This window comes from Felis catus, chromosome C1 (assembly GCF_018350175.1).
Source record: "Felis catus isolate Fca126 chromosome C1, F.catus_Fca126_mat1.0, whole genome shotgun sequence".
NCBI lineage: Eukaryota > Metazoa > Chordata > Mammalia > Carnivora > Felidae > Felis > Felis catus.
Window position 1 is genome coordinate 153,694,064 of NC_058375.1, and position 27,605 is coordinate 153,721,668.

Here is a 27,605-nt window from a genome sequence, read left to right on the forward strand (position 1 = left end):
TTCTCCTACTTCTCTCCTAAATTGATTCTGAAAGGCTCCCTTGCCTTGGTAAAGACTTGTGGCCATTTCCGGGTTCTCCACTGAGCTATCCCTTAAACGGAGTGCCAAAAGGACAATGCCCAAGTCTGCCTATCCCTGCTCAAATACACATCAGTGTATTCTTACACAATGGAATTTCTCACTCTTCTATATAAGCTGACATGTTTAAAAGCAACATCCACAAGACTGCAGAAAGCTTCTTTATATTAATTAAGATCCACATTTATATTGAACCATGAATGGCTCCAATTTTCCTTCTGTTGACAGAACATAATATATGCCCCTAGGGAAAAATAAACCAGAAGCTGAGCTTTCAGAGAAGTGAAAAATAAGACCCATATTGCAGATAAAGGTTGGATTGCAAATGTACCCTGCAATTTCACCAAAAATTAGAGGCAACCTTCAAACTGGAAATAAAACCTTGACAAGCAGATCTGCTAGGAGATTTAAGTTTTAAAATAGGAAGAGACAGCTGTCTTCTGTTATAAATGAAAGTAACTAGCATGAAGTAGGGAGAATCCTGTGTCGGTAGCTCCTGTCATCAGAGGCTAAAATGCAAGCACAAGACAATGGCCAAGCAAGATAAGCATAACTCAAGGGTGGCATGAACTGAAACCACGGTCAAGTAAATATGCTTCAACTGAATTAAGTGAACTGAAGGAAAGAAGCAGACGCTGTAAATTGTCTAGGTCAGTTAGCCAAATGAACTGGTAAATCACCATATATCATAAGGATACAGTAAGAATTTGATTTTGTGTCCACTGTTTTTTTGTTTGAGGTCTTGTTTTCCCTGGGGCACTAGCTGTCCACTGTTTTTCTCCCACCTTCATATGCCATACCCATTGAAGCTGGACTTCTTGCCCACAAAACTGTTCCCACAAACTGCTGAGCAGTGGTCCACGTTCTTGTGTCCCTTTGGCCACAGCTGACTGAATAAAGAGCTGGGCACACTGGGCTAACAGCTTTCTCCAGATGTAGACTCCAGTCACTTACCAAGTGCTAAACCACAAATGGGAGGAAAGATTTATTCCAAAGAGATGGCCATTTGGGGCCATGTGCACTGATGTGCCATCAAGACAAGCAAGATTGCAGAGAAATGTGAGAGGAAATGGACATAGAAGAAGCAGAGGTTATGTGCTGTATTTGTGGAAGAACAGAAGAGAGAGAATGAAGAAAGTGTCTGCCTTGATTTTTGCTGACTTTCTACTCCCCGATTCTGATCTCTCATGAAATCAGTGAACTTTTGGCCTGCAGATACTATAACATAACCTTTCAGGCTAGTTCATGTGAGGCTGTTTCCTCCAAACAATCAATACCTGGATAAAATAACAACTAAAGTCCATTTGTAATATTCCTACTTTTTCTCAACTAAATGAAATTGTCCACAATTTTGAAAGGTCAGATTGCCCGACAGTCTAAAAGTGACAGGGAATAAGAATACCCGTGATTTTCCAAATATATGTCAAAGAGAAGAAAAAAAAGTCAAACCCTTATGTCCTTCACCAGGACATTATTATTCAGTGGGTTTTATAAAAGGCCTGAGTATCAACATTTTTAACAAGCATCCCTGCTGATTCTGAGGAAGGTGGTCCAGTGACTACCCTTTGAGAAGCACTGCTCTAAAGCCTGCTTCAGATTTGCTACAAAGATCTGTGTACTCTCAAATTCCTCCCAAGAAAAATGATATTCATCAAGTGCCAACATTCAGAAGTAGCAAATTGCTGTTGGAAAGACATATTTGCTTGAAACCCTAATAGGAGCAAGTATTGTTTCTATTATTTTTTTCTGCATATAGAAGATATTTGCATTTCATTTCACATTAACTGGGATTTTGTAAAATGGCCTGGGGGTACCTAAATACGACTTATGATGCTGTTTCCATCTGAAAATGAATTTAAATTTCCAAAGAGCTAATTTAAGGACTTTTGAAATATAACCAGTTTATAATTTGGAGATTTCATGTGTCATTCCAACTGAGACAATTAGATTATGAATGGTTTTAAACGATACCAAGGAATTATTGTTATTTTTGTTAGCGAATAATGGCATTTTGATTATATAGAAAATGTACTTTTCAGAGATGCATACAAAACTAGGTGGGGATTCAATGAGAAGATGTTCAGGATTTATAACAAAGACGATAAAAAATTAAAAAAGAAATAGATGAAGTAAATGACGCAAAATCTTTATAATTACTGAACGTGGAAAATGGGAATATGAGAGCATAACTTATTGCTCTCTACTTCCGTGAATATTGGAGAAATGAGTATAGAAGAGTGTGGTTAATGTAGCAGCCACACCAAGATTCCTACAGAACTATGCAAATTGGGTTAATTACTCGCATCACAAAGGAGTGACATCAGAGACCCTATAATTTGGGGAGAGATGAACTTGTCTTTTGATAGTCCCTGATATGAGAGAGAAAAAAGAAATCAAAGGCAGAACACATGGAAAAATAATTTCTTAATTATTTGAAAGATATTTTTTGTTTTTCTCAGATGTACAAAAAGGCTTAACTCAATACAGAATAGATCAGAAACAGTTTGGTAAGGTGCAAAAACATTCACAACCAATATTCTTTTTGATCTCCCTTTATTTCAACTGTGGGAGCATGGGCAAATCATTTCTGGTTTTTGCACTTTTTAAAAAATCATAAAATGTGGATATCAGACCACTTCTTGGCACTCTTCTGTGGGCTGTAAACTACATACAAAAGCTGGTTATTAGTAATACCAATAAATCCTAGTTGGTGATAAGCCAATTATTTGATCATATCAAGTAAGACGGAGAAGAAAGCTAGAGGATAAAAACACAAAGAAATAGTTATAGTTGAAGAAGGAAAAAACAAAAATCTAGGTCCTTAAATGAGTATTAACCAATGGTACCGTCACCCCTGCTCTGGTATTATAAGCGATTATAACCAACAACACTGGCATGTTTATTCCTTGTGCTACTCTTATGGTCCTCGACTTCTGCGGAAATTGTGCCTTCCTAAAAAAAGACCCTTTAAGGCCTCAAGAAATGCAATTGTTGGTCCTTGCTGTGTACCGTGAGCCACACAGCATTTCTTTGCCTCAATTTACTAATCTGTCCACTAGATGATCTCAAAGTTCTCTTCCAGCTCAAACATTCCATAACACAGTTTTTCATAGGTGTCTTTTTATCTTTAAAATCTTCAGATACTTTATGTTGAATAAGTTATACTACAAAGTCCTGGGAAGCAATTAACCAGGCCTGCTACACAAGCTGAGTATGAGCAGAAAAATCACCTGACAGTAAACAAACCCAAGACAAGAACTAATTTTTCTGTAAGGGCTAATGATCTCTTATTATTTCCCTTTCTACAAACAGTAAGTGCTAAGGGATGATTTCCTGGTAAATTTCAATCAGAAATAGAAGAGGGCGCCTGGGTGGCTCAGTCAGTTAAGCCTCTGACACTTGATTTAGGCCAAGGTCATGATCTCACGGTTCAGGGGATCCAGCTCCACGTCAGGCTCTGTACTGACAGCATGGAACTTGTTTGGGATTCTCACTCCCTCTCTCTCTGCCCCTCCCCCGCTCATGTACACATGTGTGCATGTGCATGCTCTCTCTCTCTCAAAATAAATACACAGGGGCGCCTGGGTGGCTCAGTCGGTTGAGCGTCTGACTTCTGCTCAGGTCATGATCTCATAGCTCATGAGTTCAAGCCCCGCATCGGGCTCTGTGCTGACAGCTCAGAGCCTGGAGCCTGATTCAGATTCTGTGTCTGACTCTCTTTCTCTGCCTCTCTCCCGCTCATGCTCTCTCTCTCTCTCTCTCTCTCCCAAAAATAAATAAATGCTTAAAAAAATTAATAAATAAGTATACATTAAAAAAAGAAATAGAAGAAAAAGAGAAATTTAAACCATAAGTTAAGTCACTTTTAATATAAAGTTTAAATTACAAGTAATTTTTCTGGACTATGTGTATAAAGGAATCTGCTTTATTGATAAACACAAGGAAATATGCCCAGGCAATATATCTGAACAGCATTATAAAAAGGAGAGAGAATAAAGAATCCATATTCTATCTCATTCCAGCTCTTATTTTACAATAAAAATACTGAAAGCCTACAGTATTGTATACTTTGAGACATTTTATTATCAAACAGAGATAAAGCATATCCTATTTGGGCTTCAATACACTTTACCACTTATGCATTATGTAGGTGTCTCAAATTGTTAAAAAAAAAGTATATTATATATGTACACACACACACACATATATATATATATACACATATATATGTGTATATACACACATATATATATATATACACACACATATATATATGTGTGTATATATATATAGTGTGTAAAATGATTTTTGACTCTGGTTTTGAAAGACCACATGAAATTCAACATTTCTAGTCTAGATTCTTTCAAACTTTCTGGTCAATTATTCGTAAGTAACAAGTGCAATCCTACACTTTTTCTACAGGGAGAAAAGAATTGCTAAAATGACTGGCAAGGGTAAGCCAAACAAATGAAAGAGAAAATATTAAGAGAAGAGACCCAGGGCTCCTGCAATGTGTCAACCGTAAATAACAGTCAATGGAAACCTACCACATCCAGTCATTTACATCATCTCAAGTGAAGGTCAGAGATAATCGGGCCAGAAATACCATCTAGTAAAAGGGTAATCTGTGTCACAAAGATATTGAGCTTGGGGAATTACTGACATAGAGTCATCTGTTCCCAAAGCAACACTCAGTCCAAAGAACCGAGCATATACAAAGGAATAAAAACAAAGGATCCGTTCTAAATGCAAAGCGTAGGTGGAAAACATAAAAGAATGTAAAAAGAAACCTTCCTCTTCCCCAACTTTGGGACAGCCTTCTCTTCAGAGAGATCCCAACCCTTGAGCAAAGGAAGAGATCAGCATGCTGGGCCCTTCTCAGGTGGGAACACCTCTCTGGGACTGGTCTCCAGGAGTCGGGCCAGAACGCTCTGTTCATGAAACAGCACAGCTGTCTGTGTGGGTGCAGTGCTCTCTCAGAAGGTCACTGTGGAAACAGGACACAAGGCCAGAGCAGGAAACCAGCCGGAGTCAATAGTAACATAGCACCCTTTTCCCATTTTGCAATTTGCTAAACCTGATCCAAAAAAATGTTGTCATTCACCAAGACAAGATGTCTTACCCTACGATGATAACTGCATACACTTAGGGCACACCCTGACCTGACCCTAACACCTGTACCCATGCTCTCTTTTTTTTCTCCCTCTATTAATATATTTCCTCTTTATTCAAAACAAACCTTGCCCCATCAACATCTCTCAGACACAGGCATTCTCCCAGCATTAATTCTCAAAATTAAAGTGAGAGTAAGCCCAGACCTCTCTCTCTCTATTCCCCTTCTTCTGTTCAACTCCAAAGTCATAACCCAACCTCAAATCCAAGCCCCATCATGGTAAACACCCTTTGCATGACATTTTTGCTTAGCTCAGTCCCCCAGGGCCTAGATTGGTGCAAGAAACACAGAGGGCGCTCTATTAATAGGGAAATAACCTATCAAATTCCCTAGCTGACTATTATGTCACCATCGGGCGTTTCCTTTTCCCATTCTGGATCCCACAGGCAATCCAGAATCAATTTTTCCACCATCATGACACACAGTCAAATCTATCACCCATCTTCCCATCTTATATCCTGACCTGAAAGCCAAGCTCTTAAAAGGCCCAGATATTTCAGGGGGGGTGCTGTTTTTCTCTTGAGCTCTGACTTTAAAACTCATCCTGATAATAAAGCTCTCGAGAATCTCCTCCTTGTTCATCTCCTCATCCAAAGTCACAGTCCCGCCCACTTAAGGACTTGCCTCCCCCATCAAAGTCTCTAATTGAGAACATACCTCTGCTCCGGGAATATTTACTCCCACTTTCTCCAGTCCTTTTCCAAAAAGCACATGCACCAATTAAACTTCAAACCGCCCCCATCAAAAAAAAAATTTATATATATATATATATATATATATATATATATATATATATATATATATATATATGCCTTGTTATACCAGACTTCCATCAAAACCCAACAGTCCATGGAATGCTTCCCTACTGTCTCTATTATCGCTTTATGTTATCAAGAACTCATCTATTTCCTAGGGTATTTCCTTCACTCCTAAAACTGTAAACATACATTACTGAACCCATCACAGGAAGTAAAAGTGCAGAAAAAAAGGAAAGAGAACAATAGATGCAGGGAAATGGTCAACTGTCTTTTCTCCACTTACTATCCGTCTCCTCACTGCAAACATCTGACTGTTTAAATTTATTGCTTCTATCCCCGCAAGAACAAGGTACATTTTGCCTAGTGAAGCCTCTCTTTGTTTTGCTAATTCAAAATTGGGAGGGAGTATATTAAGAAGAGACGGGATTATTCTAGGAAACATTGATTTTTTTTTTTTTTTCCAAATGTATAGTCATTAAGGATCTCTCTCCATAGTTGTTTGGTCCTGGAAATCTAATTTGCCTAAGTCAGTCTCAAACTAGAAACTGAAAAGGAAAGCAAAATCATATAAAATAAAGTCCATCTTCTGAGGCGCCTGGGTGGTTCAATCGGTTAAGCGTCCGACTAAGGTCCAGTGTCGTTCTTGGGTTCGAGCCCTGCATAGGGCTCTGTGCTGACAGCTCAGAGCCTAGAGCCTGCTTTGGATTCTGCATCTCCTTCTCTCTCTGCCCCTCCCCTGCTCGTGCTCTGTGTGTGTCTCTCTCTCTCAAAAATAAACAAACATTAAAATAAATAAGTAAATAAAAAAAAGTCCATCTTCTAATTATTACTAAGAAGTCATCATCTGCCTTCTGCACCCAGAAGCCTCCAAACTGAGGAATTCACTGGTTCACTGAGGAGTCCACAGATTCACTATCCCACTCTCCTTTAGTAAGTGAGGTTGCTTGGGTTGCAAATTGGAAGATTATGGAAGGTATTAAAGAAATCAACCAATCTGTTTCTTACCCCAATACCATTGCCTTCCTCCAATTTCTGACTAAAAATTGATAATCTATTATCATATATAACTCTCCCCAGCTACCCTGTAAATAACAACAGCTCCCAGACTCTGTACTTTATATATATTCTCTCATTTAACCCATCCTAAAAGCTCAGTAGGTAACTTTTAACATGCCCATTATATAGCTGTGAAAACTAAGGCCTTAAAGGAAAATGATGCCAAAAACTTTGTCAGCCAATAGTCATTTAAAATAGACCATACTAATCCTTTGTTAATATTACAAATTACTGAATACCTTAAAAACTGTATGGATTTAGAGCTCCTAAGATTTTTGAATTAAAAATTTTTAAATGCATACCTGTTTTTTCCTTGAATTTGCTTTGGGAAACAGGCCTGCTGACAACACAGATGTAAATGGAGAACAGCATAGCTCAGGAAAAGGGTTTGGAATAGATGGCATTTCCAGAACATCAAGATCTTTCTTTTTTCTCCTACACCAAGAGAACATAGGATGTAATTTACATAAAGCGGAATGAATGTAAAATTTAATTGCTGACAGGATTAAGAAGTTAAGGCCAACATGTACCACTCTGTGATAACACTAATATTATATAAAATGTACAGCAAAGATCTGTGATGTACTTTCTGTGGGTCAAAATAAAATATGTTAATTGATATAAATGAATTTTCTATAGTATTCCTATCGTTTTGTGTTTTTTTTTTTTGCCTTAAAAAAAAAATTACCAGGCATAGAAAGCCTATTTCCAGCACTTTTGATAATTTTCCTGAGGCTGAAATACTATATAATTATTGATGCAAAAACCATCCTGAGAAGTTAGACATTTTTATGCATCCATTAAATTGACCAAGTCTACAAACATTTAGTGAATTCATCCCTATGCTATTTCACTAATCACTTTTGGAAGTTATGGTTTATTAATTATAGCTGTGGTTCATCTCACTTCAAATTTCATTCACAATGTTGCCCACACACAGTCTGTTGATTTTTCAAGTGCTTATAGATACTAAACCGCAAGGCAGTGTTTTTGAAGAGGTAAGTGAATAGAACTTGCTAGTATAAATGTACTCTAGTCCACTGCGGAGTAATTTTAACTTCAGTGAAGTTGAAGCACTTTGAAAATCTGGGGGGAGAAGTACCATTTAAATGTATGAATATAAAGGACTACAGATTTTTGTATTGTTGCAGTCTTTTTCTTTCCTGAAGTATGTGCAAAACTGTGAACTCTAAAGGCACTTAGTGCTGAATGCTATGGAGATTGGGAAACCTTTTAAAGCCTCTATTCTTTCCTGCTGAACAGCAAGACTGCTCAAATGTCAATCCGTGCTTTGCCTCTCCAGGGTCGCTGTAAGATTCTATGTGGGAGGTGAATTCATTTATGCTCCGATTTTTTAAACATATAAAATAAAAAGGATTAGGGGTTTGTTTGTTTGTTTGTTTGTTTTGTTTTGTTTTGTTTTCAGTGCAGGGCCACGAAGAAAGGAAGTGGGGTGGCCAGCCTGGCCTCCTAGTTCACACCGATGGGCAGAGGTGAGAGAGACCAGGAGCTCTCAATGAAACGGTGATGCTATTTATAAGGCGCTGGGAGATCGCAATGTCCTGCCGAGCCGGTAGAAGCCAGCTTAAAGGGAATTGTCTTCAGAGACTTTCACAAACTTGGCCCAGCTCTGGGCACATGGCTCACCCCCTAGGACCGCCTCCTCAGCCCCTAGCCGGCTGCCAACCCAGGACACTCCCCCGCGCCCTCGGAGGGCTGCCTACCTGTCTGCAGCACAGCCGCGGGTCCCGTCCGGAGGGGGCAGGAGCGCCCGCGCTTGCAACCAGGGGGCAGGCGCCAGGTCGCGGGCGTCGCCCCTCCCCTGGGCAGCGCCGCACACCTGGGCGGTCAGCGGCGAGTCCCGGGCAGCCGCCCTACCCGCGGCGCTCTGCCCATCTTGCAGGGAAGTGGTCATTGTCGTCGGCCGGGGGTCTCGGGTGTCACGGGAGACCCGGCGCTGGGGGAGAGGGAGGCCGGGCGGCGGGAGGCGAGGCGGCTGCTTGGCAGCCCGAGCGCGCTGCAGGTGCGGTGGCCTCGCCGCCTGCGCTCCGGGCCCGGGCGGCTCAGACGCGCGGCCGAGCAGTCGGCGAGGCGGCGGGGGAGGGGAGGGGGCGGAGGAGGAGGGTGGGGAGAGGGGAGGAGCGGCCGATGGGTGGGGGCCGCGGGCGGCGGGGCGAGGCGCGGAGGGGGCGGGGAGGGCGCCGGGCGCCGGGCGGGCCCCGCACCCGGTCCGGGACGCTCCGGGGCGCTGGCGGAGGTCCCGCGGCCCGCACTCGGCCCTCGGCTGCCCGCGCGCGAGGCCCGGCCGCCACCTCCCCAGGTGGGCGCCCGAGCGCGAGGCTGAGCCCAGGGTCAGGGCGGGCCCGCGCCGCTGGAGGCGGGGACCCATGTGAGCCGGCGCTCCCGCGGGGCTTGCCCGGCGGAGCACAGGCGGGGCCGGGGTCTGGGAGGCGCTGACCCCCAGACCCTTCCTTTCTTCCTGCTCTGAGATCACCTAAGCTGTAGCTGGGCCGCCATGACAGGCCCCACCGTGCCAGGAGGCCAGGGGCCATGGGGCTAGGTTTACCCCAGTCTTTCCCCACGTGCCTGTCTTCCACTCCTGCAGCCCTAGACGGGGCGGGGGGAGAGGGGTGGCTGAGGGAGCAGAGAGTACAGTCGGCGCAGCAAAGGAAACTACTGAGGTGTTTGAGAATTCTTAGTAAGGCATGGATAATCTTGAGGGTGTCTTGGGAATTAGAAAAAAATATTAATTTTCTTTTAATAAGAGCAGCCCTCGGTTTCTGAGTCTCCCTTCTGCCTTGTCCTAGTCCATCTTCGCGACAGCTTCACGAATTCGATGTTTACCCCATTTTACAGGTAAGGAAAGTGGGGCTCAATAGCTTGTGCAACATAACGCTAAAAATCGGTGCAGTTAACCTTCCAACTCAGAAGATCCCTTCTCAAAAACCCAGACTATGCGAAATGGTACAGTAGTGCCCTCTTCTGTGATTTAGCTTTCCTTCCTTTCAGTTACCTGTGGCCAGCCTCCCTCTAGAATAGATGACCATCCTTTTGTGATAGAGTCAGAAAGTAGCTTCCTCTCAACGCTCATTCACCTCGCTTCATCTAGTCAGGTAGGCATTTTAACATCTCACATCGTCACAGGAAGAAGGGTGAATACAGTACAATAAGATATTTTGAGAGAGGCTACATTTACATAACCTTTATTATAGTATATTGTTATAATCATTCTATTTTATTATTAGTTATGATTGCTATTCTCTTACTGTGCCTAATTTATAAATTAAAATTTGTCATCAGTATGTATGTGTAGGAAAAAACATAGCATATACAGTGTATAATATATGCATATAATATGTATTATATAACATACATATATGTATATAATGTATAATACATAATACATATATTTATACTATAAATATAATACATTATATTACATACCTAATTAGTATAGGTGATTCATGGTGGTATTACCCATGGTTTCAGGTATCCACTGGAAGTCTTGAAACATATTTCTGACATTAAGGGTGGACTATTGTAATTACATTAGGCTCACCCTCTGAAATTCAGCAATCCTATTCTGAAATTCTGGGTGCTGCTCTATTTCTGTTCTTCCCGTAAATTCCACCATCCCAGTGAACTGTTGAGGATTTCCAAATGTTTTACACACTCTTTGTTCTTTGACCAAATTAGGTAACATCTGTCCCTGGCATTTGTTTCACCAGGTTTTCTTAACCTCTACAACCCCTGCCCAGGGAAAGGCAAACACTGCCTCCTGAAGAAGTGGGCAAAACCCTCTCCTCCATACACACACACACACACACACACACACACACACACACACACACCATAACACCAACCATTGCTAACAGGCAGGGATCACTAACTCCCAGCTTGTGAGGAAACCCGGAGTACTCTGCGGAGGCAGGAAATCTTTGAGTCGAAGAGCTTATGGAATCCAAGTTCTTCATTTTTCTGATGTCAAAATTAAGACCCAATAAAGAGCAGTATTGATATTAGTCACAGAAGTGAGTGTGGTCTCCAGGATATTATATACAATGCAATAGCCATGCAAGAACAAAACGTTAGTCTCCTGAGGGATAAAATTAATAATACTAATCATGACGAAAGCTAATATGTATTGATGCTGTGTGCCAGGTAAAGCCCTAACTCACATCCAGTTCCCTCCTGAATATGGTCTGGATTCTATGTGTGGGTTTTAAAAGAGTTTCATGTAAAAGAAACAGATATATTGAGGACATTCCAGCAAAATAAAAAAGAGGTTATGGGGGCACCTGGGTGGCTCAGTGGGTTAAGCATTCGACTTCAGCTCTGGTCATGATCTCGCCGTTTGTGAGTTCAGATCAGGCTCTCATCTGCCAGCACAGAGCCCACTTTGGATCCTCTGTCTCCCTCTCTGCTCCTGTCCCACGCAGGCAGGTGCACGTGCTCTCTCTTTCTCAAAAATAAACCTGAAAAAAAAATTTTTTTTAAAGAGGTTATGTATTTGAAGATAACTTGAACTAAATACATTTAGAAGGAGTACCTGGGTGGCTCAGTCAGTTAAGCGTTGGACTTTGGCTTGGGTCATGATCTCATGGTTAGTGGGCTCAAGCCCTGAGTTGGGCTCTGTGCTGACAGCTCAGAGCCTGGAACCTGCTTCAGAGGCTGTGTCTCCTGGTCTCTCTCTGCCCCTCCCCCACGTGTGTGTGTGTGTGTGTGTGTGTGTGTGTGTGTGTGTGTGTGTGTGTGCGTGTGCGCGTGCACGCGCTCGCTCTCTCAAAAATAAACTTTTTGAAAAAAGAATTTAATGTTTATTTATTTTTGAGAGAGAGAAACCACGCGGGCATGAGTGGGGGAGGGGCAGAGATCTAAGGAGACACAGAAGCTGAAGCAGGCTCCAGGCTCCAAGCTGTCAGCACAGAGCCGGACTAGGGGCTCAAACTCACAAACCGGGAAGTCGGACGCTCAACCGACTGAACCACCCAGGCGCCTCTAAATAAAGTTTTTAAAAAGCCATAATTTTTTTTTCTTTTTTTTCTCCTTCTCCTCTGTCTCCTCCTCATTCACCTCCTCTTCCTTCTTCATCATCATCATTATATTCATCCAAAACTCTTACAGGCAGCCATTTCTCCTCTAAAATGGTATACTTTGAGCATCTAACAGGAGGGTGAATCAGTGGTTGGAGTTTATTCCTGCCCTACTTTCAACAACTCTCTCTCTCTCTCTCTCTCTCTCTCTCTCTCTCTCACACACACACACACACACACACACACACACACACACACACACACACACAAGCAAGCTGTCTTTTGTGAGAGAAAAGGTTAGGTGGAAACTTTATACCTTTGGAATCACTAGAAATACTATTTCCCAATAGTGTATCCTGCTCTACTTCCCAGTATAAATGTTTAACCTTAAGGAAGAGTGTTCATTTGTTGGAATGAGATCTCAATTGTGTCTCCCCTCTCTGGGCATTTTCTCATTTAGTGAAAATCTAGGGAGTATCCATTTGCAGGTTTTATGCGCCTTCTCTAATCCCCATGGCAAAAATTATAATACCTGCAGTCATTAGGGGCAAGAACAAAAAGAACAAGTCTCTGAGGAATGCGAACCTAAATAGTTGTGTCTCATAGGTTGGTATAAAATATTGAATTTACTCCTAGATACCTTGAGGCTCTGTACCAAGAAGTATTAGAATTAGCTCATTCACATTTTTGAAGCAAGCCAACAAAAGAACAAGTTTTTCTATCAAAGAGGTTTACAAAAAAAAAATGATTCTAAATAAAGAACTGTGCAATATAAAAGCAGAAAACTATCAGACCTAGTACAGCCTGAGAGAATACAGAGGCATTTTTTTTAATCAAAAGGGAAGTTTAAAGAGGAGATTTTGCTTCCCATAACTGACAAATATTTCTGAAACAAGAGGCAGATATGTTGGTACCAAGATTTCTGAAACAGCAAAGCAGATACCTTGGTACCAAAAAGCAAATCCTCCCCTGAGTGGCTGCTGTCCTTTTTGACTTGAGCCTGCAAAATTGCAAAGGAAGCAGTTTGTCTCCTGGGCCCCTCCCTGACTGCGAGTCTTGTCAGTCCCTTTGCACCTCCCTTTCCTGTCTCTCCCTAAGGATCCTAGCCTTTCTACCCTTCAAGGAAAATGTGTCATCCTCGCTTTACTCTCTCCCTTATTCATCAGATCAAATTTCTGAGGCCTTTATGGCGGGAAAGATAACATACATACAGAAAAGAAGCTCAAAGACAAAATTGTATGATGACTGATCACAAGGCAAACACTAATGTCAGGTCATGAATTGCCTTGTCAGTTCTCTAAAAGCCCCTCCCTGCTATCAGATTTTCATGGTAATCAACTCCTAGTTTAACCGTAAGTATCCACCCCTAAGCACAATAAAGTAGGTTGTCTGTTTTTGACCTTTATATAAATGGAATCATATTGTATGACCCTTTCATGCTTGACTTGGTTCTCTTAAGGTATTATTCACAACGTTCTTTTTCAAGTAGCTGTGGCTCTTTCATTCTTCTGTGAAATTCTTCTATTTACATTCTTGCATGTAAATGCCACAATTTATCCATTCCATACCTGATTCCATACTGATTAGCATTTGGACTATTTCCAGCTTTTGACTATTATTAATGCCGCTGCAATGGATCTTTTGTATCCATCTCTTGATGCACATGTGTATGCATTTCAGGATGGTATATATGCTGGAGTGTCATTGTGAGGTCATGGTATGTGTATGTTCAGCTTTAGTAGATACTGACAGTTTCTTAAATTAATTGTGCCAACTTCACCACCAGCAGCAATGCATAAATTTCCCCAGTTCTTCACATCCTTGAGGATTGGAATATGATTAGAATTTTCACAGTAGACATTCTAGTTGAGTATATAGCTGTAGGTCATGGTGGAATTTGACCTTTCTTGATGAATGATGAGGTTGAGTACTTTTTTCAGGTGATTATTTGCCATTTGGACATCCTCTGTTGATAAGTACCAATTCAAGTCTCCTGCCCATTTTTTTAAGTTTTATTTATTTTATTTTATTTTATTTTATTTTATTTTATTTTGAGCTAGAGAGAGAGAGAGAGAGTACACACACCAGGAAGGGGCAGAGAGAGAGGGAGGAGAGAATTTCAAGCAGCCTCCACACTGTCAGCACAGAGCCCAACTCGAGACTCAATCTCATGAATCGTGAGATCATGACCTGAGCTGAAATCAAGAGTCAGATGTTTAACTGACCGAGCCAGCCATCCAGTGCCCTGCTCCTGCCCATTTTTATGTTGTTGTCTGTTTCTTATTCTTTTACAAAAGCTCTTCATATATTCTAGTTACCAGCTCTTTGTTACGTTTTGTAAGTGTATTCCTCCATTCTGTGTCTTATATCTTACACCTCTTAATGGTATCTTTTGACAAATTGAAGTTCTTAAGTATAATATAGCCAATTTTTATGATTGTATGTTTATATCCTGTTAGAATTTTTCTGAGTATATTCCAGAAATTTATTGCTTTGCCTTTCACATTTAAATCTGTGATCCACCGACACAGCTATTTTTATCCTAGGGTATGAAAGTGTGAAGGTGTAAAGATTGTTTTATTTTTTTCTGTATAAACAGGTAATTTTTACAGCTTCATTCATTGAGAGGATTATCCGGTCCTCACAAATTTCCAATGCCTCTTGTGTCATAATTTAATTGTCCACTTATCCATGGATCTTTTCTGGGCCCTCTCTTCTACTCCACTGATTTATTTGTCAATATTTTGCCAAAATCTCATTGCCTTAATTACTACAATTTACAAAACCTCTTAATTTTCAGGAAAGCAAGGAATTTTATTTTGCTTCTCAATTTATTAACTTTAGAATTATCTTTACAAGTTTTACAAAGAGCTACAGGGATTTTGATTGGATTGCAATAAATCTGTAAATTGGTTTAGAGAGAAATACTATTTTTATGAGACTAACGTTCTCAAGCCATGAAATTTGTGTCTTTCCATTTGGTTATACCTTTAATTTGTTTCAATGATGTTTTGTTTTTCTGCATAGATACTTTGCACATACTGTTAGACATGTTCTTAGATATTTGATATTTTTACTAATTTGGATGCCTTTTTTAAATTTAATTTTCTATGATTTGTTGTGATGAGAAAAACAACTGATTTCTGTGTATTGATCTTTTTATCCATATAATTACTTTCATGCATTAGTTTTAAAAATTTAATTGAAAACAGTTTTAGGTTTTCAATATACATGACCATATATTATTTATGAATAATGACAATTTTATTTATGTCTTTCTCATTTTCATATCTTTTATGTCTTTTTCTAGCCTTACCACGTTGCTTAGGAATTTGAATACAATGTTGAATATGAGTGGTGATAGCATAGATTTTAGTTTTACTCTTGATCTCAAAGGAGTAGATATTACATAAAATATTGTCATACTTTGTCATAGATATCCTTTATCAGATAAAGGAGGAAGGGTCCTTCATATTCGTTTTTGCTAAAAAAATTTTTTGTCAAGAGTGGATATTGCATATTATGAAACAGCTTTTCTGCATCTACTGTATTGATGGTTTTCCTCCTTGGAATAGAACCTCCTTGGTTCTATTAATTATGCTGATTTTTTAAATTATAAACTAAATTTACATTCATAGAATAAACCCTATTCATTCTTGCTTACATATTTTTGATGTTTGCTGATATTTTGTTTACGGTTTTTGCAACTATGTTCATGAGTCAGGTTGGCCTGCACTTTTCTTTTCTCATGTTCTTATGAGGTGCTGGTATAGGGTTGTGATGACCTCAGAGATAGGAAATGCTTTTTGTTTTTCTTTCTTTATAAAGAGTGAATATAACATTGGTGTTATTTGTTCATTTATTATTGATATAATTTACTTGAAAGCCATGTGACCCTGTGGTTTCCTTTGTGGGAAAATTTTTAATAAATGACTCAACATCTTTAATATTTACAAGGCTATTCTGAATTCGTTTTACTTCTAGTGTTGATTTTGACAAGTAGTATTTTCTATGAATCTATCTTGTTCATCTAAATTTTCAAATATTATAGCAGAAAATTGTTCATATTTTCCTTTTAACTTTCTAATACTTAAAAGATTTATTGTTTGGCCCTATTCCTTATTCCTAACATTGAATATTTGTGCCTTCTCTTTGTTTTTTCCTTGACTATATAGACTAGAATTTATCAATTTCAAAGCTTTTCAGGAATAATCTTATTGTTTGTTTGTGTTCTATAAAAAAACCATGTAGAATAAAAATAAGCAATATAAGCAATACAATTGTTTATTTCTATTTTTATCTTTCCTATGTTCGTCCTTCTACTTTCTTTGGTTTTATTGGCTGTTCGTGTTTTTTTCTCTAAATTTTTGACATTGATGTGTATAGCTCATTGATGTTTAGCTTTTCATATTTTTTATATTCACATTTAAAGACATATTTCCTTCTAGGTATGCCATAGTTGTATCTCTGAAACTTTACTCAGCTATATTTTCATTATTATTCAGTTCAAAATGTTTATATTTCCATTGTGGTAGAGATTTTTCTAGATATCTTTTTATTTTGTTTTTTTTTTCTAATAGAGTTTAATTACCTTGTCACAGAATATACTGTATACAATTTCAATCCTTTGAAATTTGTTGAAACTTGCTTTATGGCCCAGCATATGGTCAATATTTTGTGTATGATTGAGAAGGTGTTTTCTGCAGTTCTTGGATTTGTGTGTGTGTGTGTGTGTGTGTGTGTGTGTGTGTATACGTTATATATATGTGTTATATATATATAACATATATATATGTGTGTGATATATATGTATATATATATATATATACACATGTATATATACATATATATCACACACATATATATGTATATATATGTGTGTGTTATATATGACATATATATATAACATGTCAGCCATGTTGTTTAGATTCTCTGTTTTTATACTTATTTTTTATTTGTTTGTTCTGTCCTTTTCTGAGAGATGTTATACTACAATTTCCCAATTCTGATTGTGAATTTTTAAATTTATTTTTACTCTGTACGTGCTATTGTTGCTATGTTTTAAGTCTGTATTTTTAGAAGTTAGTTTTCATATGTTATTTTGCAAATTTAGAATGATTAGACCTTCTTCGTAAATCAAAGCAATTAATATTTTGAGATGGCTTCCTTCACCTCTAGTAACTTTTCTGCCTTCAAGTCTTCATCTGATGTTAATACAGTTTGGCTGATGCTTAATGGTACATCGTTTTCCCATACTTTGTGTCAACATTTTTTTAACTTCCATGTTTTAAAAGTGTCTTTTGTAAATAACGTATGATTAGGACTTTTTGTTCATTTGGTTTTTATCCAATCACATGGTCATTGCTCTTAATTGAAACATTTAAACATTTTGAGTTAAATCCCTGTCCCATTGAGTGCTAGCTCCTTATCTAACCATTTCTGTGCCCCTTTACCCCTGTTCACTTATCTTGTTTTAGACTATTGCATAATAGTTCATCTTTTCCCCTCTGTTTCTCCATCCCATCAGATCCACTTCCATCCTTTTCCACCTGCCCTGGGCTGCAGGAAGGTCAGTTTTATGGAAGACTTAAAGGTGCTTCCTTGCTTTCTGACTTCTGGTTGGTTTTGTTCAATGGAAGGCACCAGCAGGAGATTTGTTCTCTTTTCTCCTTATCTACCAAGTTGCACAGTTGCTCTCCTGCATGCAGTCTACTGCTTTTGAAGGTGTTACCTGACCCTCTTCACAGGATCATATGGAAATTTCAGGCTGGGAGAACTGTGCAAATGCTGATACTCTGGCTACTGCTACTGTTGTGAGTAACAAACTGTCTTTTGTCTCTGACCCAGGAATCTTGTGCCTTCAGCCAGCATCCTTGAAACTACAGTAGAATAATTTTTCAGCTTGCAAGTTGGTCAAGTAAAGTCTCAGACTCTTCACAGTTCTTGACACGATGGGGTTCTGTGCTATCTCCTTTTGTTGTATTTTGTTTTGTTTAAACTTGTTCACATCTTTATAAGGTGCTCCCTTTGTTAAACTCGCTTCAAATTACCCAGCTTGAGTATACTGTTTCCTGCTTTATTAAGTTGGAAGTAATGTACATTTTCGATATTCTTTTAGTGATTGTATCAGAGGTTACAACATATATCCTTCATTTACCAAAATATATTTATTTCATTTTGTTATCTTTCCAGACAATGTAAGGATCTTAGAACAATTTATGTCTATTTACCCTCCTCTCAACTTTTATGCCACTGTTTTGTATACAAATCTCTGCCTGTATTCATCTGCTTTGTGTCTCCATAGGGCATCATTAACATTATTTGACACAGTCAATACTCATTTGTTTTTACTCATATATTTACCTTAGTGTTGGGTCTGCATTCTATCTGAAATCATCAAACTAAACCTACAATTTCTTCTACTGATGAGTCTGTTAGTGATTATCTGTTTTGTTTGTCTGAAAGTGTTTTTACTTCACCTTCACTTTTCTACATATAACAACTATGTTGGAATACAGTTCATATACCATATAATTTACTACTTCAAAGTACAATTCAATGCCTTTTAATATATACAAAGATCTGTGCAACCAACATTACAGTCAAGTTGAGAACGTTTTTATCAACCCCAAAGAGAAACCCATACCCATTAGCAGTCACTCTGCATTTTACCCATGCATCCCAGGGAATCACTATTCTACTTTTTGTCTCTATAGATTTTTTACTCTGAACATTTCATATAAAAGGAATCATACCATATGTGGTCTTTTATGACTGGCTTCATTCACTTAGCATAAGTTTTCAGGGTTCATACATGTGGGAACAAGGATCAGTACTCCATTCCTTTTTAATTGAGGAATAATGTTCTATCATACGTAGGTACATTTTATTTATCCATTAATCAGTTGATGGATATTTGGATTTTTTCACTTTTTGACTATTGTGAATAGTGCCACAATGAATATTTGTGTACAAGTTTTTGTGTGGATGTATGTTTTCATTTCTCTTTGTAACTGCAGAGCCATATGATAACTCCATGTGTAATCACTTGAGGAACTGCCAGAATATTTTCCAAACTGTCTGTACCACTTTACTTTCATACCAAGAATGTACAAGGGTTCCATTTTTTTTCCCCATTCTAACACTTGTTATCATCAGTCTTTTCAGTATAGCCATTCCAATGGGCACCACATAATACCTCATTATGGTTTGGGATTTGCATTTCCCAGAGGGCTAACAATGTTGAACATCCTTTCATGTGCCTACTACCTATTTGTATATCTTCATTGGTGATATGCCTATTCAGATCCTTTCCCTACTTTTGAATTGAATTATTCATCTTTTTATTATCCAGTTATAAAAAAATTTTACATAATCTGCATACAACTTTGTTATATTTATGAGTTGCAAGTATTTTCTTCCATTTTGTGACTTTTCACTTTTTTGATGATGTCTTTGAATCACAAAGTTTTTAATTTTGTTTATTTTTTTCTTGTGATACATGTGCTTTTGGTGTCATATCTAAGGAGACCGAGGTCACAAAGATGTATTCTTACATTTTCTTCTAAGAGTTATAGAGTTCTTGCCTTTATATTTAAGTCTATAATACATGTTACATATGACATGAGAAAGGAGTCCAACTTTATGATTTTACATTAGTATATCCAGTTGTTTCCAGCATTATTTATTGAAAGGACTAATTTTTTTCCTTGAACTGTCTTGGGATTCCTGTCAAAAATTAATTGATCATGAATATGAGGGCTTATTTCTGGACTTTCAGTTCTATTTCATTGTTCTACAAGTTTTTCTTATGCCACTACTACACGGTTTTCGTTATTGTAGATTTGTAGTAAGTTTTGAAATTGGGAATTATAAGTCCTCCAAACTTGTTCTTTTTCTTAAAGATTTTTTAAGCTATTCTGTGTCCCTTGAATTTCCTCTTGAATTTTAAAATCAGCTTGTCAGTTTCTACAAAGGAGACAGCTGAGGTCTTCATAGGGATTGCACTGAATCTCTGGTTCAATTTGGGGAGTATTATCTTCTTAAAAAATAATATTAAGTCTTTCAGTCCATGAACGTGAGCTATCTTTCCATTTGTTTAGGTCTTCTTTGGTTTCTTACAACCATGTTTTATAGTTTTCCAATTATAAATGCTATATGACTTTTCTTGAATTTATTACTCAGCACTTTGTCTTTTTGTTGCTAAATGTAAATGGAATTATTTTCTTCATTTCATTTTTGGATTTTTCATTCATAGTTTTTATAAATTAATTTATATAAATTAATTTTTGTATATTGATCTGGTATCCTGCAACCTCGTGAAACTCATTTATTAGTTCTAATAGTTTTGGGGTGTTTTCGTTGTTGTTCTTAGTGGGTTCCTTAGGATTTTCCGTATATAAGTTCATGTCATTTGCAAATACAGATAGCTTTAGTTCTTCATTTCCAATCTGAGTACCTTTTATTTTGTCTTTCTTCCTCTTGCCTCTCTTTTCTTTTCTTTCATTTTTTCTTCCTCTTCCTCTTCCTCTCCTTTTCATTCCTCTTCTTCTTCCTCTTCTTCTTCTTCTGTTTTTTCTTTTATTTAATTGTCCTGACTAGAACTTCTAGTATAATGTTGAATAGAAGTAGTGAGGACAAATATTCTTGTCTTGTTTATCATCTTAAGTGGGAAATGTTCAGTCTTTTAGCCTTAAGTATGATGTTAGCTGTCGGTTGTCATAAGTGCCTTTTATCACTTGAAAAAGTTCACTTCCAGTCCTAGTCTTTGAGTGTTTTTATTATGAAGAAGCATAGGATTTGTTTAATATTCTTTTCTGCTCACCTTCCTATTTAAAGTATGTCATGTTGGCTATAGAATTCTTGGTTGGCCTACTTTCTTACGGCACTTTGAATGTATCCTTCCATTGCTCCAGCTTAATTATTTATATTGAGAAATCAACTCAGTTGAATTGTCAGTTATTTTAAAAGTAATGTGACTTCTATCCACCCTCCCCATTACTCTTAAGATTTTCTTTTATTCTTGGTTTTCAGCAATTTCACTGTGATGTACTTAGACAAGGATTTTTTTATTTATTTCTCTTGCAATTTGTAAGTGGTCTTGAATTTGTGACATAATATTTTTTGTCAATTTGGAAATGTTTCCAGACATTCTCTCTTTAAAAAGTGCTTCTTCCCCTTTCTTGCTTTTCTCCCTTTCTGGTATTATAATTGTACATATCTTAGACCTTATCATTGTGCTGTCTTGATCTTTTATGTATTACCAACATTTTTATTTCCCTGTACTTTATTCTAAGTATTTTTTTTCCTGACAGCTGAGTCCAAGATATTAATGAACTCACCCATTCATACATAATTTTGGTTATTCTATTTTTAGTGTCTAAATACCCAATGAAATTCTCAATCTTGTCTTTTATCTCCTTGAAAATAATAGGTGTTATTTCGAATATGTGTTTGATAATGCCAATATTTGAAGCCCCTGTGTTTCCCTATTGTGCGCTGTTTCTGTTATATTTTATTCATGCCTTATTGTCTCTTTGTGCACCCGGTTATTTACTTGTATTGCTTTCCTGACATTGATTTGCACAAGAACTTGGAGAAATAATTGAAGGCCTGGAATGATGCTAGTAGCTTCCTTTAGAAAGAATTATATTTGCTTCTTCCTGGATGCTGAAAGAACTAGCATTCTGGAGTTACCTCATCTGGAGATGACTCAAAGCTGAGCTCTAGTTCTCCTAAAGACTTACCTACTGTGATTCTCTATCACTGCTACAGTACATCTTCTTGGTGACTCATCCCATATCAAAGGGTGTTAACCAAGACTTCTTTCTCCACTTCTGTAGTGCCCTATTGTCTTAGCCCTCGAGAGAGCATAAAAAGTTGCTCAGCCTTTCCCCTATCCTCTACAATTGCTTCATTTGATGAAGCATCTTTATCAGTTCTTAGCCTATTAAAACAGGACTTTTGTAGCCACACACACTTAATGCTAGCTATACTAGCAAAGCAGTTCATAAATTGTGGGAAAGTCTTCATTATCTATCTGAATTAAGTGTGAGTTCTTTTAAGATAGAGGGTGCTACTATGGCCAGCTAGTGCTGGACTTATTTCATAGGAAGACAATCTGTTGGAGACCCCATCATCTTCTGGTAAGTGGCCTTCTGCCACAAGTGGCTATTTTAAATAATCTTTGTACCTAATTAAAAATGAAGTTTCTAAGAACAATAATTGAGTTGACATGGAAAGCTACCTGTACTTCTTATGAACTTATTCATTCATCTCCTACCACAGCCTTCAGATGTTCAACCTGATTTATGTAAAAATTTTGGCATGCTTGTAAGTGCCTATAATGTCCCAATTAAGTCCCATTACTAAAAATGTTTCAGCAAATTTGTGATATGCCTGCCTGTGTTGCTCTTGCTTTGCGGGAAGAAATTTGGAGCTCCAAAACTATCAGTCTGACACTTTTATGAGCCACATTCAGTATAATATCATTTTTTTTTTCAAAATGGAAAAGAAAACCACAACAGTTCTCCAGGGAGCATACTTTATTCTCCAGGGTTGGAAGCATGACTTTTAGTGAATGCCTATTAGCACACCTGTGCATGTCTGTCTTTATTAGATCAAAAATGTGTACTCTCTAAGACTTCTGAGCTCCAGATGGCTCACAGAGATTCTGCCACCAATTTTTTAAATGCAAGTGTAAAGTGCAGCTATTTTATATTTCAATGTTTATTACTTTCAGTGGCTGGGTATAGTTCCTTTCTCATTGTTATTATTTTTTAAATGTAAACAAATTAGATGTCTCTAGTTGATGTCTGGCAACATCAGTGCCAGTAAAGGCAAAGACTAGCCTTTGAAGGAATGTCTTAAATGAGCATCAGGATTAGATGAAAGAAAGAAAAAGAAAAAAGAAAGAAAGAAAGAAAGAAAGAAAGAAAGAAAGAAAGAAAGAAAGAAAGAAAGAAAGAAAAAAGAAGTAATGGAGAAAAAGGAGAAAGGGAGGAGGGAAAGAACAAAGGGAGGTGCAACATAAAATATAAATGAAAATTGGGGCATCTGGGTGGCTCAGTCGGTTGAGCGTCCAACTTCGGCTCAGGTCATGATCTCTCAGTTCGTGAGTTCAAGCCCTGCAACAGGCTCTGCACTGACAGCTCAGAGCCTGTATCCTGCTTCAGATTCTGTGTCCCCCTCTCTCCGTCCCACCCCTGCTTGTGCTCTGTCTCTCTCTGTCTTTCAAAAATGAATAAACATTTTAAAAATTAAAAAATATATATGTATATATGTATACACATATATGTATATACATATGTATATATACATATATATGTATGTATATACATATGAATATACATATATACACACACACACACATATATATATGTGTATATATATATATATATATATATATATATATATATATGAATATTTACTTAAGGAACATTCTTCAGGAGTTGAAATCTCAGGTAATGATTTTTAAAGCAGCAAGACACCATAGATTTTGGCCTAAGGAAATCTGATTGTAAGGAAATGCTGATATATCCTTAATTTCCTAAAGATTCTCTTTTTGCTCACGGTCCTAAGGGACTTGGATTTTCCAAGAAAATTAGAATATACCTGCAAAATTCAAATGCTTGTGTAAGAAAGCTCAGTATCCTATTATATATAGTCCATTTACAATATTCTGCATTCTGTGTGCAAATTCTTCCTTTGGTTTTAGTTTACATTCCTTTCCTTATTCTCAGCATTGGCTTTGACTTCTTTTTGTATATTTTGGTTGTTTCTATTATTTTTCATGTTATCTTTCTGTGTGTGTGCAGGCCACATCAGATGTTTTTGGAATGAACCTAGTGATGGAGAGATGAATATATAATAATAACAGTTAACAGCTTATAATGATTACTATGTACTGTATACTTTTGTGAAGGGCTAAATGACCTGCAAACTGGGTATGGACAAAGCCAGAGAAACATTATTTTATTAAGGCCATTTTGATTCTATATTTTCCCTTCTACTTGTGCCTAGCCACTATGTCACAGGGATCTCTCTTTTCTTAGGCACTCAAATACCAAAGGAAAGGAGGAAGCTAGAGATAAGATTTCAACCTCTCTTCCAATGCTTACCTAGTACCACGTAGATCTCATGCCATCTAAGGCATGCTTCACATTTTCTCTTCTAATGCCCAGATGTTTCTCTCATAAGAGGGTTTACCCAATGTGTAGATGATGCCTGGATAGTATGCCTTTTCTTTAAGGATAAGATGGGTCATTTGTTCCTTTCTTAAGCATTGATGTAGAATGTATTGTCTAATGGGGATGGCTTTCTAATAGTATCTTGGCAGGTCTTGTCTAAGCCTGCCAAGAAATTTAGGTACTAGATTAGCAAGCACGTGGTTTTACAGGAGTACAACTGACAACTTAGAAAGAGGTGTGAGAATGGTGACATTTCTTTTGGCTTGATACTGAAATCTAGTTTTTGTCTGTGAGCTGCCACCTAATGCCAGATACACAGTTGAGTTCATTCTTTCTTATCTACTGATTTATCTTTGACACATGAGGATTCATAAGCCTTGCTCAAAATTTAGTTCATTATTCTATCCTTTTCTCTCATCATTACCCCCAGCCTCACAATGCCTTGTGCAGAGATCTGTAGCAAGCATTTCCATCCCTACCTTTAGAATCCATAAGAATATTTCAGAACCTTGTCTGCAAATTCTTTAGGAAGCTGAGGAAAATGGGAGAGAAGTATCATACTGGGGTCTCTCTTGGACTTGATATCCCAGGTGCCATCTCTCCAGACACATGTATGAAGAAAGAAAGTCTGTCTTCCTGTTTGAGAGGTTGTCCCATCTGGCTATCAGAGCCCAAGACCATCAAATATTTGAGTCTTTTCCCCTTCTCATTCTGATTCCATGCAGCTACCTGGTTAGACCATGTTAAGTAGTCAGTTTGTTTGGCAGTTGCATTTTCAGTATAAATAAGAAATTGTTATACTGATTTTATATGTCAGTGTTAAGGTTATTTTTAGCAAGAGTCATATTTACTAATCCGATCAATTTCAAGTCATTTCTCCAAAGTAGAAGACTAGACTCTGGACTGAGGTGAAGACTCTAGGACTGTTAGCTCCATGAAGGCAGGGACTGTATTTATCTTGTCCATCACCCTCTATTTTAAAGTGCCTGGCCCTTAGTTGGCATTTAATATATCTGAATGAGCGAAGTCTACCTTCTTAGGCTACTGAGAAGTAACTACCCAATTGGCTTTGCTCTTGGTGGCATCAATCATATCACACAAGATTTCTTTTGAACTGCTTAGTAATCTGTAGTACTGTTATTTTATAGAAGTTAAAACCAAGAATTAAAGTAGTTAAATAAGTTTCCTATTATCACAAAGCTCAAGAATGACTTTGGAACCTTGATGTAGAGAGGTTCAAAGCCCATACCCTTTCTATTACATCGTGGAGCTCATAGGAATAAATCAAGCTAAATAAATCAGAGATCACAGCTAAGCTGGAGCTATTGGGTAAGCTTCTTGGAAAAGATTTAATTTGAAGCAGGATTTAAAGGTTATTCAGTACTCCAACCTAGAGACAGGATACACAGTATCAGCAAAGGTAAAGGAGCAAGGTATTGCATGTTATACTCAAGAAACATTAACAAAATTCAACTTTAGTGTATAAGCTATAAGTTATAAGATGATGGGCAATCGATCTGTAAAAGTGTGACACATCATTAAATTCTGAAATATCAGATGAAGGAATTTGAACATCCTTCTGAAAGTAGTCAGAAGCAAACAAAGGTTTGTTTGTTTTAATTTTATTTATTCATTCATTCATTCATTCATTCATAATTTTTGAAAGAGAGAGAGACAGAATGTGAGCAGAGGAGGGGGAGAAGCAGAACGAGAGAGGGAGGTACAGAATCCAAGGTAGGCTTCAGGCTCTGGGCTGTAGGCCCAGAGCCCGATGCGGGGCTCGAACTCACAAGCTGTGAGATCATGACCTGAGACGAAGTTGGTCACCCAACAGACTGAGCCACCCAGGCGCCCCACAAACAAAGGTTTTTAAAGAAGGTATGGAACATGATTAAAGTCATGCTTTAGAATGATGGATGATTCAAGTTGACATGTTCCTCAACTGGAAGTGAGGAGACTAGTTAAGATGTTATTAAAAGTAATGCATGCAATGATAGTGGGGATGGGACAGTAAGAGGGGAGACAGGATTCAAAAAGCTGAGTCTCAAGACAACATAGGTAGGGAAATTGAGTGAACATTAACAGAAACAGAGCAGTTAAACTGACGATGTAGAAAGACCATGCGTTTGGTTTTGGAGCTACTACCTACGTTTGTATAGCTTGTAGTATATCCAGATATAAGTGCACAGCAGAAAGCTGGAATGTGAGCCGCTTGGAAAGTCTCGGCCAGGGTCAACTATTTGGGATTCTTCCACAGAGAGGCAATAATTGAAATCATAGGGTAGATGAGATTATCAGAGGCAAGGTTATGAAAAGTAAAGAGTAAAGACTTGAACTAACCTCAGTCAGGAACATTTCGGGTGCAGAAGGAGGAAGAAGAAGCCTCAAAGTAGACAGAGAAGGCGCGGTCAAAGAGGTAAGTAGTTATTACTTCCCTCAGGGGGTTATTTCTGCTGGTTTCAAGACTGAGAACTACTGTCTTAGTTTAATGATAGAAAATGATGAAAATAGCTAGGAGGAAGTAAGCTGGTAAATATGGATTAGGCCAAGGCAAATTTGATGAGCTGAATAGAATTTTTTTGTGGCCATTTACTGAAAAAAATTCTTTTACAATGCTACTTAAAACTGCCTTATTTTCCCAAATTTTCTCCCACTATTTTGAATGAAAGTAATAGGCAATACTAATGGATAATGGATTCATAGTAAATTCTTAAAACATTCAGGAATATTCTTCTAAGCCAAGTTTTGATTCAAATGTGAGATGAATTACTAGCAATTGATGTTATAGCAGACTTTGAAATGAAAATAGTCAATTAAATGACTTTATCTCAGCTATTAATGTACTCTTTCTCTAATATTTGTCTCTGAAATGCTAATCCCTCTTTGCCCTCTGGTTTCCTATCTACAGTAAGTTAGATAATGTCATTTTCCTTTTTAAAATTTCCAGTTTGACATAAGTAACATTTGTTTCTTTGTCCTTTCATAATGCTAAAGCCACAGAAATGCTATTCTATCTTCAGATATTTTTGGCTGCTAAACACACAACATAGTTCTACCGTTTCAGTATGCAATGCTCTTATAGAAGCAAACAAAAAGTAAAAAAAAAAAAATAACTTTATTGTTCAAGATCAAAATGTGTTTGCTCAGTCTTAAGAATGTGCATATTTCATAGCTTTCTGAATGTATTTTGCTAATTTATCCTTGTTCTTTTTGAATAATAAAAGCTTTGGCAAATTGCTTTTTAATTGCAGAAAGAATTTTTCTTCTTTTTAATGAATCTCTATTAGTAATTTCAACTGATATGAGAAACCCTGAGAAG

The 27,605-nt window shown here is 37.8% G+C and overlaps 1 protein-coding gene across 2 annotated transcripts in view; it reads right to left on the minus strand.

The window, feature by feature from the left end:
- Nucleotides 1–9,131, minus strand: part of GRB14 (growth factor receptor bound protein 14) — a 117,871-nt gene extending 108,740 nt beyond the window's left edge. The window contains exons 1-2 of one of the 2 annotated variants that reach the window (XM_023259399.2): nt 8,790–9,131; nt 7,368–7,500 (exon numbers count right to left, since the gene is read on the minus strand). In XM_023259399.2, the coding sequence (XP_023115167.1) occupies nt 7,368–7,500; nt 8,790–8,980 (324 nt within the window). In that variant the 5' untranslated portion in view covers nt 8,981–9,131. The remainder of the gene's footprint in view (nt 1–7,367; nt 7,501–8,789) is intronic. The other variant, XM_023259398.2, reaches the window with a different exon arrangement.
- Nucleotides 9,132–27,605: the final 18,474 nt, after the last annotated feature.